General features: G+C 45.3%; 1 protein-coding gene across 1 annotated transcript; it reads right to left on the bottom strand.

The window, feature by feature from the left end:
* Nucleotides 1–439: 439 nt before the first annotated feature.
* On the bottom strand, nt 440–1,297 carry DIO3 (iodothyronine deiodinase 3). The gene has a single exon (XM_042814519.1). The coding sequence runs from the start codon at nt 1,292–1,294 to the stop codon at nt 470–472; it is 825 nt and encodes a 274-aa protein (XP_042670453.1). The 5' UTR covers nt 1,295–1,297; the 3' UTR covers nt 440–469.
* Between the last annotated feature and the right edge of the window lie 15,875 nt (nt 1,298–17,172).

The raw sequence follows: 17,172 nt of genomic DNA, 5'->3' as shown, positions 1-17,172 counted from the left end.
AAATAGGACATTCCGTTCAGCTCTGGCTATTGGCAGTTCTAGTACTTGACAACATCAGACACGATTTCCTGGCATTTCAAACCCATTTCAAAATCGGTCATCACAAAGAAATACTAGAAATCCCAGTTAGCACTTGCTGGGCAGCACGGAGCACTTGTACACAACTTTTCAGACACACACCCGCGCACACACGCAGCTGGGAACAGATCCCGAAGGAAGATAGCCGCCTTAAAAAATAGTAAACGCTTCTCAAAAGAAAAAAAAAGAAAAAAAAAGAAAAAAAAAAAGAGTTATTTACAAAACGCACATGGAGATACAGTATTGACAGAGCGTGGCTGGCAAATCAACATGATTTGAATAGAGAAAGGACTATGGCACATCTCGCCCGCACGCAGCCCCGGCGCGGAGCCCCCCCCGCGTTCCTCCGCCCGTCCTCCCCTCTCCCCCCGCGCCTTCTGCCGGGTCCTTTTTACACTTGGATGACCACCGCGCCGGGGCTCTGGAGCCGAGTTTTGTACTGGTCTAGCCAGCTCCGCAGCTCCGAGATCTTGTAACCCTCCGGTCCTCGGCCTCCCTGGTACATCACCTTCTCCTCCTGGATGACGTAGAGCCGCTCGAAGTAGGCGCCGTAGGCAGCGCTGGAAGCGTTGTCCATGGTGTCCACGGCCAGGGGGCAATCGGGCGCCCCTTCCCGCATCAGCTGCGCTGCCCGCAGCCTGTCCTGGAGGCACTGGTGCTTGGGGATGCTGTAGGCAGCGTCCGAGCTGACCCAGCCGTCGGAGGGGTGCGCTTCTTCGATGTACACCAGCAGAAAGTCGGCAATGTCCACGAAGTGCGCAGCCAGGCGCCGGAAGGACCTCAGGCGGGCCATGAACGGGGGTCAGGTGCAGCTGCCGAAGTTGAGGATGAGGGGCCTCTTGCCGCGGGCGAAGTCGAGGATGCGGAGCCTCTTCTGCCCGTCCAGCTGGATCACCTCGGGATTGGGGGCCGGCGAGCCCACGTGCGCCGACTTGAAGAAGTCCAGCTTCTGCCCGTGCCACACAGCCTTCAGCGACTCCAGCGTGAACATGCGGTTGGAGTCGGACACGCAGACCGGAGGGTCGTCGGGGGGCGGCCCCTCGCCGGCTCCGGCCGCCTCCTCCGCCGTGGGCATCGTCAGCATCTTCTTGCGAATGCACAGAAAATCCAGGAGCCAGAGCATCACGGCGGTGAGCAGGAAGCGGGGGAAGAGGAGGATGCAGGCGGCCGCCTGGGTGAGCAGCTGCAAGGTGTGAGCGCCCAGCGAGTGGAGCATCGCCGCGGCGGCTGCTGCGGGCAGGGCTGCCCGCCCCCCCGGACCCTGCGTGCCGGGGTCTGCGCGGCACGGCTGAGATCCCGCTTCTCTTTAAGCCCATTTTATAGTCGGGGATTTAAATGAAAAGTGACTCCACCTCCGGCCAGAACCCGCCCCTCTGGAACTTGAGCCTGGGGATTACCTACCCCTCCACTCTAATGACCTAAAAATACACAGACAAAAGGGGAGAGAGCCCCGCCGGGAGCTGCGGGGGACGTGCGACGAGGCAGGGAGCGGCCGCTGTCGGACACCGGCGGAGCGTCCCATGCGGGGCATCGCTGGGTCCAGGCACGGACAGCGGCGCACGCGCTCCGTGGGCGGCCCCGCCGAGGACGGTGCAACAGGAGCGGCGCGGACCCCCGAGCGGAGCGGGGCTGGGGCCGCGCAGGCAGCGCGCCGTCCCGGGAGTGCCCGCAGGTGACGGGGACGGTGCCGCCTGCGCCGCGCCGCGCCTCCTTCCCCCGCCCCTGGCTCCGGCCGCCCCCCGCCCCGGCCGAACCTTTGCACGGGACACGGACCCCCGACCCGGTCACCTCGGGGTCACGGGAGGCTCGAACCCGCGGACGCGCCGCATCCTCCCGAGGCGGCTGCGGCGGAGCGGGACGGGGCGGGATCTGTCCCCGGCGGGAAGCACGGACTCCGGAGGTCGGGGCGCGGCGGTGCCAGGTGGGCGCGGGCGGGCGGACGGTGCCCCGCGGCGGAGGAGGGGCGGCGGCGGCGAGCTCCTTCCGCTAGGGGGCGCTGTTGGCCGAGAAGCCGCTGCGGCGGCTGAGGGGAGCGGCGGGGCCGCGCCGACCCCGGCCCGGGGGTGGTCGTTTCCCGCGGGGCCGCCCGGGTGTGAAGGCGGGGCAGAGCAGCTCTGCGGGGCGGTCTTCCTGCGCGCTCGACGCCGGTCCCCGGAGCACGCCCGTCTCGTCCCGTCCCATCCTGTCTCGGAGCTGTGCGCTTCGCGCCTGCCCGGCTGTCCCCCCGGGGGTCCCGGACCTAGACACAATTCCAGACTAAGCTTGCCGGTCCTGCGGCTCTGCTGACACAGGGCTCCCAGTCCTCAGCGTGCACATCACTTCTTCACCACCTTCCTCAGAACTGTCTGTGAGAGCTGTCCGAAGCGCTGAACACTGCCCTCTGTTACGTACGTGTGCTCCTGCATTTGTAGTATCATAGAATCATTAAGGTTGGAAAACACCGCTAAGATCATCAAGTCCAACCCCAGCTCATCACCTGTTCACGCACTGCCCTGACACCACGCTTGCAGTTGCTTCCTCCCAGAGCCAGGGGTGCTTGGCTTGAGGATGCTGTGCAGTGTCCATGCTGAGAACCCCATTTCTGTATGGTGTCAGTGCTGGGTTTTCACCTGCAGCCCCCCAATGACCTGCAGGGCCACAGCTCCCATCTCCAGTGAGCCCATCCCCATGTGGGGCTGTGCATCCCTGCACACCTCCCAGCTGACATCTGCCGGACTGCTGTACAACCCCTGAGTTGCCTTATGGGAGGCAAGTGGCTCGGTTCATTTTGATGTAACTTACTACGAGCACTCTGAGTAAAGGGCAAAATTAAAGTCTCATTTTAATTTTTCCATATCTGGTTCAAAGTAGTGTCTTTTAAAGCAATATAAGCAGGCACCCGGATGGGAGGTCCCAGAGGGATGTCTTCTGTTGGTGTCAATGATGAGTGAGGTGACTCCAGTTCTGTACCATCTGGGTGGAAACATGTGCCCCAGTCCTATAAAGGCATCTTCATACCCAGCCTGACTAATGGCTCTGTTGGCATTCTGTGGCGCTCAGACCAGGGAAAATTACTGAGCAGATATTTACTATATTGTCAAATTTATTTTGAACTCTTCATGTGGGCCTCTCACCACCTCTCTGCGCAGTTATGCAATCTTGAAAACCACAAATTAAAGCCTCTAAACAGACGCAATAGCAAATTGTGGTAGCTCTGAAGAAACCCCCAGGAAAAAATATTGATCTCTCAAAGCGACCTCTTCAAACTCTGCTGACAGACAAAAGCCTGAGTAAACACATGGGTTTACAACCCCGAGTATCAACAAACTTTGCTCTGCTGGATCAGAGAGGGCTGTTCCGAGGCAGAAAAAAGCATTCAGTCTTATGGAGAGTGCTTATAACTGTGCAGGGACTGTGGAAATGTCTTTTTCTCTGTTCCCTGGGAACAACTTCGGTTTATTTTTATAGCTTGAAGAAAACTTTTGGATTGGGGTTTCATATTTGGCTGTGGATGGAGCAGGGTATGGAGGCATTTTACTACAGTGGCCCCACTGCTGCAGCTTCCTGCCGTAGGAAAATGCAGATATACTGTGGGGCTGCTGCTGCCGCACGACAAAACAGGGGCTCTGTGTGGCCCTACAACCCACGCGCTGATGCTTTCAGGCCAAGCACGGCGTTTGTTTGCAGTTATACAAGTGGGAAAAGGGCGAAATTCCGCCTTGGGTTTCAGGGAAGTTTGGAGATGTGCCAATGCCATTCGCAGGTTGGTGTGGTGCTGGATGTGTTTTAGGATCTCCCTCCCTGAACACCGCAATGGCCGTGCCCCCCAGCAGGGTGCAGGGCTGGATTGGGCGCCTGAAGGCACTGCGTCTTTCTAGGAATCCGTACTGCTGCTGCTGCTAAGGTGGGAACCCCATCCTCCTGCTCACTGAAGGGATGATGGCATATATTCTAAGGGACATGATTTACAGTGGCACATTTGTCTGTGGGTTGTTTTCACTCTTCTGCACACAGTCTGTGGCTCAGCGGTCGCTGACCTTGCCCCTGCAGACGTCCGTGTGTGTCCGCACGGAGCTCACAGCGTTTTTCTTCAAGAACTCAGTGTCTGTAGTTTTTTCTTGATTTGATAAGTGTAATTAGTAACACTTCAACATTTCTTTCCATAAACACGAGCTACCAAGTAAATTCAGTGACATAAAAACAAAACCTCAAAAAAAAAAAAAAAAAAAAAGGCCGAAATTAAAAACATTGGGTGTGCTTTGATGTAGAGGATGTGTCGAAATGGTATATTTCTATGTTTATTTTTCCATTTTACAATTTCCCGGGCAAAAGCAAGCAATGCTTTCTGTCAGGAAACAAAATCTACTTTGGAAGGGTTCCACCCCTCATGTCAGCCGAGCTCCATGTCGGCCAGGTGTTTGAGCTAGACTTCATCAGGGGAGATGAAAAACCTCCAGCAGGGCTTGGACTGAGCCCTGACGTGTGAACGGAACCATCCCACCTGGTGTGAGTGGCCACCCATTGCCAGCGGCTGCAGCGGGGTGTTGCTCACCTGTCGGGGCTCTGCAAGAAAGAAATGCCACGTGGCTGAAATCTGGGGTGGGTGAACTCCGTTGGTGGTTGTTTGCTCTCAGTGACACCTCTGCGGAAAGGTTACCATGGGCTGGAGGCTGTGCATGGCTCTGGCACTGATTTCCCTCGTAGCCTTTCGTCGCTTTCAAATGACAGCTGTTTTTCTTTTCCACCCTCCTGTTTTCTGTTTATAAATATACACGACTCAAAAAACCCAGGCAGAGTCAAGGAGCGAGCTGGTGCTTTGGGAATTGAATGAAATAGGAGAGTGCTGCACTGCAGCCAGGTCACAGCAGAGCCATGGCCTTGGTTCTCCTACCCCACCCCAGCATTTATGACAAGTATGACATACGTGACAAAAAAGTTCTCTGCATTTAAGCTTTTTACTTCTCCCCCCCTCCTCCCCCTCACTTTTTACCAGTTCTGGGTTGGAGAGGAATTGGTCATTTTGGAGGGAAGACTGATTCCAGAACAACAGTGCAGCACTCAGCTCTCACCCAAAGTGAAAACATCTCCTGAGCCTGTGAGTCAGCATGACCCAGTGACAGTCCCCTGATGTGTTCATAGAATCAGAGTTCTGTCTCAGTTGGAAGGGACCTTTAAAGGCCACCTGGTCCAACCCCCTGTACTGAACAGGAACACCCTCAGATCCATCAGGTGCTCAGAGTCCCATCCAGCCTGACCTTGAATGTCTCCAGGGATGGGGCATCCACCACCTTTCTGGGCATCCTGTGCCAGTACCTCATTGTCCTTATTGTAAAAAAGCTTTTTCCTTACATCCAGACTAAATCTCCCCTCTTTTAGTTTGAAACGATTTCTCCTTGTGCTATCAAAGCAGACTCCACTAAAGAGTCTGTCCCCTTCCTTCCTATAGCCCCTCTTTATAGCAGGTTCCTGCACACTGCTGCCTGCAAGTGCCCTGTTGTGCCAGCATCCTGGCAGCTGTGATTATAAACCATATTGTCTCTGGAGAGAGGACATTCTGCTAGATGTCTTTTTTTTAAAATTATTATTATTTTTTATTTTAAATGTGGGTAGACGTGGCACTGAGGCACATGGTTAGTGGGCATGATGGTGATGAGTTGACAGTTGAACTAGATCTTAATGGTCTTTTCCAATCTTAGTGCACAATGGTTTTATCATTCTAAACTCAGATGATTTTGGTGACTGTGTTTATTTTAGGATCCCTGAAATAGTGGCAATTACACCACTTACAGTGCAACTTGATGAATACCAGAAAGGTACAATTTTCCACCCCATTGCTCTTTCACATCTGCTTGCAGTGTGTGCCGCGTGATCCTGCAGTGACCCATGGGGACCTGGCCCATGCATCCAAAGGAGTAGAAAATCTTAGCTGTGTTAAAATGAGTAATTTCCTGCAGGATCAGCTCCCCACTCTTGACAAAACCAAATGATCACAGGTATGATGCAGAAAAACGACAAGACAAAGGGCCATGCTGTGCAGCCTCAGGGAGGGAAACTGGGGCCATCCCATCGGATTGCTTTAGCAATACTACCTGACTGGCCCTGAGTGGGATTGCATTGTGACAACATGTTCAGAGTGGAGATTTACAGGCTGTCCAGGGAAGCTGTGGGTGCCCCATCCCTAGAGGTGCTCAAAGCCAGGCATGATGGACCCTTGGCAGCCTGAGCTGATAGGGGGCAACCTGCCCATGTCAGGGAAGCTGGAAATCAATGATCTATAAAGGTCCCTTCCTATGATTCTGTGATTTCCTGAGTCAGCTTCACTGCAAGGGCAACACACAGAAGAGGAGATGCACAGCAGCTGACCAAGGCTGTCACAAGGTCCTGCTGGAGAATGGAGCTGGATGGGGGTGCACAGATGGATTATGGGGTAGTCAGCACTGACAACTCCAAGCAGCAGGAGATCAGATTATCCAGAACCCCTGTGCCAGCCACATCTCTACAACCCATCAACCAAACTGCTCCTGAGCTGCTGTGGCTCAAGGGCTCAGGCTGGACCCCTGGTAGGCAGTGCAGTTACAGTTATCTGAATGGCCTGCTCTGCAGCAAAGCAACAGTCTAGTCCAGAAGTGGAACCCCATAGAGTTATACTTAAGTGGTGATTTTATACACATTGAATACAGATGAAGTCCTTGGCAGAATGTGATAATACTCCTTCCATTGTCCCTTTTTCATGCTGGTTTCAGGTGTGGTGCAGAGAAGGATGAGGAGATGCAATTTGCTGGAATCTCTTCTCTGAAAGGATTGTAACAGAATTCACCACGTGCAGCGTTTTATAACAGCGTGTTTCCACGGACAGCATATTTCAATGCACTAACATCATTTAGAAAGATGAGAATAGCAGGCTTATAGCTAAGGTTAGTTTTTCATCTTTTAAATGAAGCAAGCACAGTCACGATATTTTCTTAAAATGCTAAGAGGATACTTTTGAGTTGACAGGCGGGGTCCAGGCTTTGTTGGGGTGAAGGAAGCACCCCTCCTTTCCACGAGGTAATCTCACAGCTGCCTGCCGTGCTTTGTTACCGGCTGATTTTCAGAGCCCTGAGCTCTGTCTGGTGAAAGCCTTCAATGAGCATCGGCAAAACTCCCATTACCTTCCCTGAGATCAGGATTTTACCCAAGCCATGTAGTATGATAACAGACAAAAGCAGGGCTGAAGACTCGGGATGTGATTCCCGTCGTCTCGCTTTCCTTAACAAGTGCAGTAAACCATAAAGAATTTTAAATAATATCATTTAATAACTCTCAAGTTTCCATTTCAGGCACTTGCGTGTGCCCTGCCTGAACTGACATACACATTTGAATTTTCAATCTGTGACAGACTCAGAGGGGAAGGGAGGAAAAATAGCATTTAGAAAAACATTTATTCAAGAAAAACCTTTAGGGATCACGTGTAGGATAATCTTTTCCAAGGTGACCTTCATTTCCTATAATATAATGCTTCTACCCAGCAGTGGTTTGACATTTTTGAATAAACCATGGAGTGGAGGAACACATAATTCAGCAAAAATGGAGGAGTTTACTTTACCTAGAAAGGCAAGAATATCAGCCCACATTAGAATGTAGAAATGAGATGATTAAACTGCTGACCTTTTATCCCCAGCATCACTAAAATGTATATTACATACATAAAATGATCTTGTGGTATGTAAATGACCACTTCAGGTATGATACCAACAAATGGTGTTCCAAACACAGGGCTAGAAGGCACAACTGCTCTGCACTTCTGCTTTCATCACATAACTCCTGTACTTCAAGCCTTTTCTTTGAAAACAAATGTTTGTGAAGTTTTCCACTGATGTTTTTTCCTGGCGTTTGCACTAGGGCTCTCTTTGGTCAAGTAAAATGGCATCATCTAATTTCTGAAATCTTTTTTCAGGCCATGATAATTTACAAACCCTAATTTCCAGGATACTCCCTTGAAGTTACCTTCTCTTTGTGACCTCAGGATTTCTCTTTCCAGACCTTTGCTATTTATGTTTGCTGTTTCTGTGGTCAGGATTTGGCAGTGTTGTTTTGGACTAATGACCAGACATACATAAGAATTGGAAGGAACACATGTAAATCTCCCGATTTAATGCACAGCTTGTTTATCAACAACAGAAAGAAGTTTCTGGACAGGTTTGACACATCCTAATAATAGACCTCTGCAGCCAGATGGAAAGATTTTGACAAATATGAACTGCACAGAATTCTTATTCTGAAACAGATGCAATTCACTTATTTTATATTGCAGTGCAGTATTTCTTTCTCAAACTTTGTCCAGAGATAATTGGAAGTCACTTAGTTCAGGGGAGTGTAGATTGTGTATAGGGAACATTTTAATTGACGTGGAACTGTGTAAACCTGTTAGCGTCTGTGCTCTTGGATGAGGAGAAGAGGCAGAACAAGGGCCTGAGGTTTGGTTCTAATTTTTCCTTTCATGCAGAAAACTGCAAATAATTTAATGCTCAGATGAAATTACTCAGCATTTTACTCAATCATTGGATTTTCCTCGTAAATCGTATATTTTGCATTCACAATATACCCCCAATACTTTCAATTGCATCATCTAATGACAGTGACACTTTCGGTGTATTCTTATTTACCTTCATTGTTTATTTACTTAGGCTTAATTCCTCCCTCCATAGCCTACTCTGAATAAAATGTTCCTCAGAAAAGGATTAATTTTGCACTTTGTTTACAGAATAGTCTTGCAATGTGGTATCTGATACTCATTAGCAGGAAAACAGAAATAAGGAGAGAAACATTAGTTCTCACCACAAATCATTCTGAATTCACTAGAATTAGGACCCGTCCCAAAATGTTTAGGTTAGCTCAATAGCTCACGCTGATTTGCAGGGTCTCTGTGTTTATGCCTAACAGCGCGTCCTCCTGTGACTCTTTATTTTTAGCTGTTCAACAGTTCTTACTTTCTGTGAATTTTAAAGTTATTCTTAGACTAAGCAATACAGTATCTTTGCGGGGAAGAACTGTGACAAGCGTCGCTATGTGATACAGCTCATCATTTCATGGTGCCCATCATTTCCACCTGAAGCTCCAGCAGAAAAAAATGAAAACCAATCAAAGATTAAACGGGCACTTTAAACGTAGATGTGAAATTCTGAGTTCCGTTTCATTCTTCTCAGTGTGTGACTCATTGTGGACACCTGGAGCTGTCTGCCATCCTCTATGAAACTTAATTGAAGGGCCGCAAATTGCCTCTGAAGGTTAAGATCTGTGCAAACCAGCTTCCCAGAGTCCAACCACACTTTTAGTTCTGACATTTTAATGAAGTTGATTTTGTGGGAGCACGAATCTCTTGCTATTAGTTCTTACCTGAAACCAAGTTCACGTTTCTTAAACCAATAAAACGACACTTTTTTTTTTGTTGTTCTCAGAAAGAGTATTACAATCCCTTCTTTAATGGGGAATCATACTTTTATATAAAGCTGGGAATGCAGATGTGAACAGAATGAATCAAACAGGTCTATGCCTTCCTGTAGAAATGGGAAAGAGTGCAAATTTGAAACTTATTGAAAACAAGCCCTAGATTTATTAGGTACTGAGGGAACATTTCTTTAAGAAAAAATAAGCTGTATTTGGAAAAACTGACGTTTTCTTTCTTAACTAGTTTTAATTAACATTATGCTCCCACTGTGCAAAAATCCAAACCAAAACAAAAAACAAAAAAACCCAGCAAAATATAAATAAAGTAGGAGTAAAGTATCTTAACTGATGAAAGCATAGATAAAAGACTTTGAATCCCTTCTTATGAATACCTTCCACGAAATGTGCTGGTCCTGGAGAAGTCTTGGCCTGTGCTGCTCCTTGGCCACCATTAGCAGCTGTTGACACTGCATGGCGAATGGATGCAGCTGTCCCTACTCACCAGCGTAATGACTGCCAACAACATGCTCAGGAGAGCTGCTTTAAATTAAATTTCTGATTTGGATTGGATTTTGGCTTGCAGTTCACAGCTGATGGAGTTTTTGGGGGTTATGTGTAGTAGGGCATCTAGGAGTACTTCAGAAACCTCTGAAACAGAGGGCTTTGTTCAGAAATATATTGCATGTATCACCCTAAAATTACAGCTTTGCCTCCAGTAATTATGGAAGCTATTGCTGGATCTTGCCACCATAGCAGTTCAGATCATTCTACTTTCCAGCTTAAATGTATCTATGTGGACTTACACCTGTTTGCTTTCACACCCTCTGTGTGAGAGCAGTTCTCCTGTCCCCTGTTCTCAGCATATTTGAAGATGGTCGTTCTGTCCCCATGGGCAATGCTCCATGGTGGTCAACACATCAGGCTCTTGGTAACATGCCCTTGCCAACAGGGTGAGCTCTCTCCACTTAGTCCTGAATGAAGCAGGCTGCAAATTCCCCCTCTCTTCGTGCCTATAAGGCTATGTCAAGGCAATGCTAAGGCTGAGCTGCTGAGTTTTGATGAAGAATTCATTAGCACTGTGCTAATTCAATCTGTTATGGATTCTGGGAAAGTACGAGGCTAATGGAGAGTATGGGAAATCACCTTTTTTGCACCTGTTTATTCGGGTGCTCGATCTTATCTCATGAGGTGGATTTCCCATTTCTCCGATCCTCCTAGAAGCTTCCCTCTGCTCCTGTTTCCTGTAAAGCCCATCTTCCTGCATTGTATAGGAGGAGATTCATTGGAGAGCTAAGGGTAGCTCCCCTGTCATCCTTTTCCTCAGATCAGCAATCCTTGGCACAGCAAACAGTCCCTCGTTCAGCACAATCATTCTCAACTCTCAGTCTGGTTGACAGCTGGAAGCCATGGACAAACATGCAGCTTGTCAGCAGAGCACCTGGTCAATGAGTGTGGAGGCATGCTGGGTGCACAACCCATGCATTATGTTATTTAATCATTGCTGTTCAGTAGAGCTCAGACCTACCTGAAACCCATAGAACAACTGACAATCATACTTACAGTAACTCTGGAGCCTTTCTGCTGTCCCTGTGAAAGGGACAAGGGAGGCCCACTTCTCTTGGGGAGCCCAATACAACCAGAGTGCCTGGGGTGTTCTGTGCACTGCTGGCCAACTATGTTCTTCATGTTTACCACACACTGGATTTCCTGTTCGTGTGGTGCATGGCTTGGGATTTCCCAGACATAAATATGGGAGCCCAGGCACATGCTTGGGAGCCACGTGATAGGGCTGTGGCTATGGATGTTCCCCATATGGATCACAGCTGTGTCTGCCCTGGAAAGGAGTGACCTAACTTTTACACAGTATTCCAGTGACATTATAACCAGCACATCCTTCTCTGCTGGAAATACCACATGTGTTTTCAAATTGTACTTGTTTACCGTCACTGCATTTCTTTGGAGGCTAACCCTACATTTGGCTGAACCATCTAGAGTTTTCTTCTCCACAAGCAGCTGACAAGTGCCCAGGTTATAGATATTTTTAGCTGCCATCTTTGTGACACTGAGCTAGGCAACACTGGATTTCATCCTATCTGTGCTGCTTCAGACCTTGAAGTCATTTAATTCTTCCATTGTAACAGTCCGGTCCTGTTCTGTACACCTGCAGATTTCAGAAGCCCATTCCTGCATTTTGCACCCAAATTTTCTCTGCTGACCATATTCTTTAAGTGATGTTTGATCCTGAGCATTAGTTGATGGCAGATAACCTTAGCTGATGTAAACCACCACAGCTTTTGGTGTCAGAATAGTGCTGTTGTTGTTTCCAGCTAAGTTTCTTCCAGGATGTAGTTAGAAATAGACCTTTAAAATGCAGTATTTCTTTGGCTATTTAAACATCTAATATAAGAATTCAACAGGCATTACTTGTAAGTACAACCATGCTTATGGAATAGGTATGTTTAGGCCAAATGAACACTCATAGTGCATCATAACATTAAAGGTATTACAATATTAAAAGTGTTACGTTTCCATCAGAAGGAATATTCCCCCTTGTTTAATTCTACTGTAGCTGTGTTTCCTACATGCAGGTGATCCCAGTTATTGTGGTAACACATGCTTATTTTTCTCACGATGCCATAGAAAGATTGCAACAAGCGCTTGCTGTTGGCATGACCTCAGTATCTTTACAATGGTGTCTTTGGAGGTGGCATTTTAAGCACTTTTGTCCTATTATTCAAGAAACTGGGCATTATGTTGCTATCTTCTCTATATCATCAGGGATATTTTTCCATCCTCTCTGCCAGTGCATTGCTCCAGCTTTATGGTTGAGAAGAAAACCTAAGAAATCTAAAGCAGAAGCAATAGTGCATCTGAAAGCAGCCTAGGTAACACCTCCAAGAGGTACAAACTGGGCCACATCTTGCATATGTTCAGTACTGATGATTTAAGTGTTGACATTGTCATGGTGACAATTAAAAAGCAAGAAGATCTTAGGTCTGTGTGACTTAATGTGAATATTTTGGAGCTACTAGTCACCTCCAGAGCCACTCAAGCTTAGGCTCAGCAAGCTTCATTGGTACGATCCCATTTTAGGGGGAACCAAGCTGAAAGGGAAGACATACTGAGAAAAGAGGAAGGAGATCTGTATTGAGTGAGCATTCCTGTTTTCAGACAGCAGTGTCCTATCTGGGCAACTGATACAGACGTTGCTTAACAAATCGGCACCACCATAACTTTGTCCATTTGGTCTTTGATAAGAGAAGATCAAATTTGAGCATGAGGTAATAAGGATATCACCATTTAATGAACTGCTTTTGAAGAAGTTTGGACTTTTTCAGATTTCTAAGCTATAAACAATCTGAGAAAGATTTTATACATTACTTTTCTCCTTTTGGTGCGTAAAAATGATTTACTTTGTGTTGCTTTTCCACTGGAAAATGAGCTGTAATCCATTAAATATCTGCATGAAAGTATCCTAAAATGACCTGATATGATGAATAGTATTACAGACTGTATTGAACATTGCTTCTTTTCCTAGTAGTGCTTTAGAAATTGAAAAAGTTCTTACTGAAAAGTTCTGGAACCAACTTTTCTCTTATGGAGAGCTTTCTAGTACAGAATTAAGGTTGCTTAAGTGTATTTCCTTGCAATGAACATTCTAAAAATAATAAAGGATGATAAATAAGGTGACATATGTAGTCAGTACAGAGCTCATTGCCATCATATTCCATAACCACAGCCCTCTCATATACAGACTTTCAATTTAACAATGCATTGCTTTTGATTCACAATTCTGAATAGCTGAAAAATCCTCTTGTAATGCTCGCCCTTGGCCCCCAGAATCTTGCCATTCGCTTGAATTACATGCGATGAGTAAGCACTTGAAGCAGTGTACATCTGTACATGTCAGTAATGTTTGCGTAAGGTTTAATTTAGCACTGTATATTATATTGCATCCTTCACTTTCTGGGAAAGGTGATGTGAGGAAATTGTTTTTCTAAGCGTAGATTACAGAAGTCATTACTTGCAATATATGGGTTGAATATCCAGTTTCTTTACTCTAGATGGATTTTTGCTGTTCAAGGCTTGAACAGTGTAATGCTGGGGATCTGTCTGTCTGTCTGTTTGTGTCCCAAAATACATGATGGGGACAGTATTAAATTTACTGGCAGCTTTCGCCAGTCCAGATGCTGGGAGCTGGGCTTGGAGTAACCCCCTTGCACATAAATAAGATGGAGAAGTTATCTGAAGCAGTATTTCTCTTGTCTGTATCCATTTAAAGAGTAGAGTGCAAATTCTTAATTTACCTTCTGCTCTGACTGAACTATATAAAACTGTCCTATTGTTGTATTTGTACAGGTAATGCTACAAATGTGTTAAGTGAAATGCACTAAATTTGCTCTGCAGGCCTGTATGATCTCATCCAACCTGGTGTCGTACCTGAGCATCAAAATGCCATGGAAAACTGTAAGAAATCTGAGTGCTCAGGGTATAACTGGGGCAAATCTTCAAAGCCTCAGTGAGAGAATATGATTTTCAAAAGACTATTAGAAGTCCTGGTACAAGGTGGTGTGGCTTAATTATTGTGTTCTTATGAATGGTGCATGAGAAGCTGCAGAAAACCACGTGAAGTGCTTGTTCCTCTTTCCATCTGTGTTGCTGCACTTCCTTAAAGTTACTGGCATAACTTATAACTTCTGATGCAGCATCTCAGGCTCCTTAATTTTTCCAAAGTAGTTTTCCTCCAGACTGCACCAGAATAAGCATGGGTAGATGTACATCTGCTTATGGACCACTGGAGACCAGTGTTCACCCAGTTGTAACTGCAGAACTCCTCAAAGACAGTGCCATTAACAGCCACAGATCTATAGTTGATGAGTATTTTATGCGCTTGTCCAAAAGAATTTCACTATGGCTATCAATGAACTCTACTCAATAACCATAAATTCATAACGAATTTTGACTATTACTAATACAGTACAATACAAATGATCGTGTTAGCAGTGCTGTTGTTTATAAACACCAGTATCACTTATGGAAGAATAGTTTCTGTTTTCCCAGAACGTTTTTCACACATTACTGTTCGTTTGAAGCAAAACAGAAATGAATAGCCACACAGGCTTTGTCATCTGGAGGTTTAATATGGCTGTTGTACACCTATGCTTTTATTTTAATTTCTTCACTGTGTTTCTTGTGGAACTTTGTCCCCATTAATATCCTTCTGAAATGTGTTTTTATTATCTTTTTCTTAATATAACTTCAAAAGAGAGATGAGATTTTCCTCAGCATGCTAAATCTTGGGTGCTATACAATGTCTTCACTTTCCATATAATGTAACACCATCGACAAATGCTGCTCTAAAGCTTTATTGAAAATCATAGTTTGTAACTGCAGTATAACTTTTTTCCAGATCTGGATTTACGTATGCATAATGGACAACTTATGACTAGTATGATCTCATTACAGATTGATTACTCTATGTCTCTTGTTTTGCATCCCATGATTTGCTTGAAGAGTTTAATTAAATGAATCAGAGTATAAGCACAAATTCACAGCAACAAACACAATTCCCCATAGATAATTTTCTTTGGCTTCTCTTCCTGGGATTTCCAGGAAAGTTCCCAGAAGCTGTTTCACAGAATAGAGGGATTTCTCTTTAAAACTTTTTTTAGTGTTATACAAATCTGAGCCCAGAAGAGTTTAATTTTTTGAGAAATAACCATGAATGCTACATGTGTGTGTGCCTCTGTAGTAACAAAATCATCAGAATAAATTGAACTTAAGTTGAATCTCATTTGATTTCTGTGGTTGGTTTTGGAAACATTTGGTAGTTATTTTCCATTGAAATTTTCACATGCTTGGGGCAGCAATATGTTTAAGTGCTTCTCCTGTTATTTCTGCTCTGCAATCTCAATTTTAAACTCACTCTCCGTTTATTTCTTTTTCTATTTGCTCTGTATTATATGTACTTACCTTTCATGTGCCAAAAAGTAATTTTCTGTTTGCTGTTATTGGTGATCTTGGTGTGCATGTATGTGTGTTGAAAAAGTACAATATAGAACCCTCTAAAGAGCATTGCTCTTTGATTTTGAGAAAGAGAGAAGGGATTCTAATTTATATTCATATTGTTGGAGTAAAAATTCTCCATTCAGGAATGTGGTTGGGATTTTTCAAAATGACTTGTAAGGCTTAGATGACTCCATTTATGGGTGGCTAAACTGGGACATTTATAAGAAATAAGTTTTTAGAGAAGAATGTTCAACACGACAGAAATTATAATAAGGAGCTTTGGCCCCCCAAAACCTGCAGAACTCTCAAATGAGTACAACCATTTCTTGGTCTCTCTTGTTCTCTAAGTGTACGATTCTGTATTAGGTGTTAAAATAACTGGATTCCTGCCTCAGTGTATGGTCTGATGACAGCCACCCAAGAGATGAGGCACATGGAATGAGTCAAAAAGGACTGTTTATTATTATTATTATTTCGCTGGTTAACACTAAGAATAGCTAAAGACATGTTTATGAGACCATGTACAGAAAGATGCAAACTTCTTCTGAGTGCATACAAGACCAAGAAGTGAGTCTGAGTCCAAAGCCAAATCACTGGGTCAGCATGCCACTATTTCAGCAGGAAACATTACCTTAAGCACAGTAACAACTGAAGAGACCCACACAACTTTTAATGTGCCAGTTCTGGATTGTTTCTTTCCATCTTGGGTAACTGAGAGAAAGTGGCTCTGAATTTTGATGGCATTTGCAGATATGGACCTGTTTTTGTGAGTATCAAAGGACATGCTTTGAAGTCCCTGGGTCAGTGGAGATGTATCAGTCATCTCTGAGGAAGTTTGTGTCAGAGTCCAAGACTTCTGATGGCCTTTTTTGAGGTTGTTATATGAAATCCATTTATGAAATCCATATATGGATTTCATGTAGAATACAGAGCAAGAAAGAAATCCTTTTTCCAGAGCTTTAATCTGAACTGGGAGGAAGCTTATATGGAAATGTTCATCCAGCCCAACCACTTGCCAAGGCAAGATTATATCCTGCAGGCTATTTTCTAGCATTTGCCAGTCTAGCTATAAAAGCAACAAACAAATAGGATCCATTACTGGGGAGCATCTAAGAGATTGTTCCACTGTTTAAAAGATGTCATGCCAGTATATCGTCTTCTGAAATTCAGTATGTGTTTTTTTCTTCTCTTATTTTAGTTATCCCTCATTATTGGCTATGTTACGAGGCACCAAATGAAAACCTTACACTCTGAAAGTCAGTGTAATTGTTGGTTACTGCTATTCACCTTTGTGTCCTTGAGCTGACCAGCCTGGAGTGTCGCTGGTCTGATGTAAAAGAAGGAGCTTTTTGGCTGCTTGAGAATAACTGTAACCAAGGAACCAATGAAAATGATGGTAGTACAACTCCTCTACCACTCCTCTTGCCCTCTTAGTGTATCTGCCCTGCTCCTTCCCAATAAATTCTCCATGCCGTCAGAGTTTTCTCTGTTCTTCAGATAATGTTTGCCAGCAGCTACAGCTATGTGTGCAAGTAGTGAGGCCTAGTGGTATGGAGTGAGTGAAAATAAAAGCTGAAGAGCCACAGGGTTGGTGCTGTGGGCTCAATATCCTCAATTATGTGCTGTTTTATGTCTTTTTTTTTTTTTTTTTTTTTTTTTTTTTTTTTTATTTTTTAAAAA

This window comes from Centrocercus urophasianus, unplaced genomic scaffold (assembly GCF_019232065.1).
Source record: "Centrocercus urophasianus isolate 14NV4802_14NV808 unplaced genomic scaffold, USGS_Curo_1.0 seq_14, whole genome shotgun sequence".
NCBI classification, from domain to species: domain Eukaryota; kingdom Metazoa; phylum Chordata; class Aves; order Galliformes; family Phasianidae; genus Centrocercus; species Centrocercus urophasianus.
The sequence above is the reverse complement of the archived record's forward strand: the minus strand, read 5'-3'. Positions and strand labels throughout refer to the sequence as shown.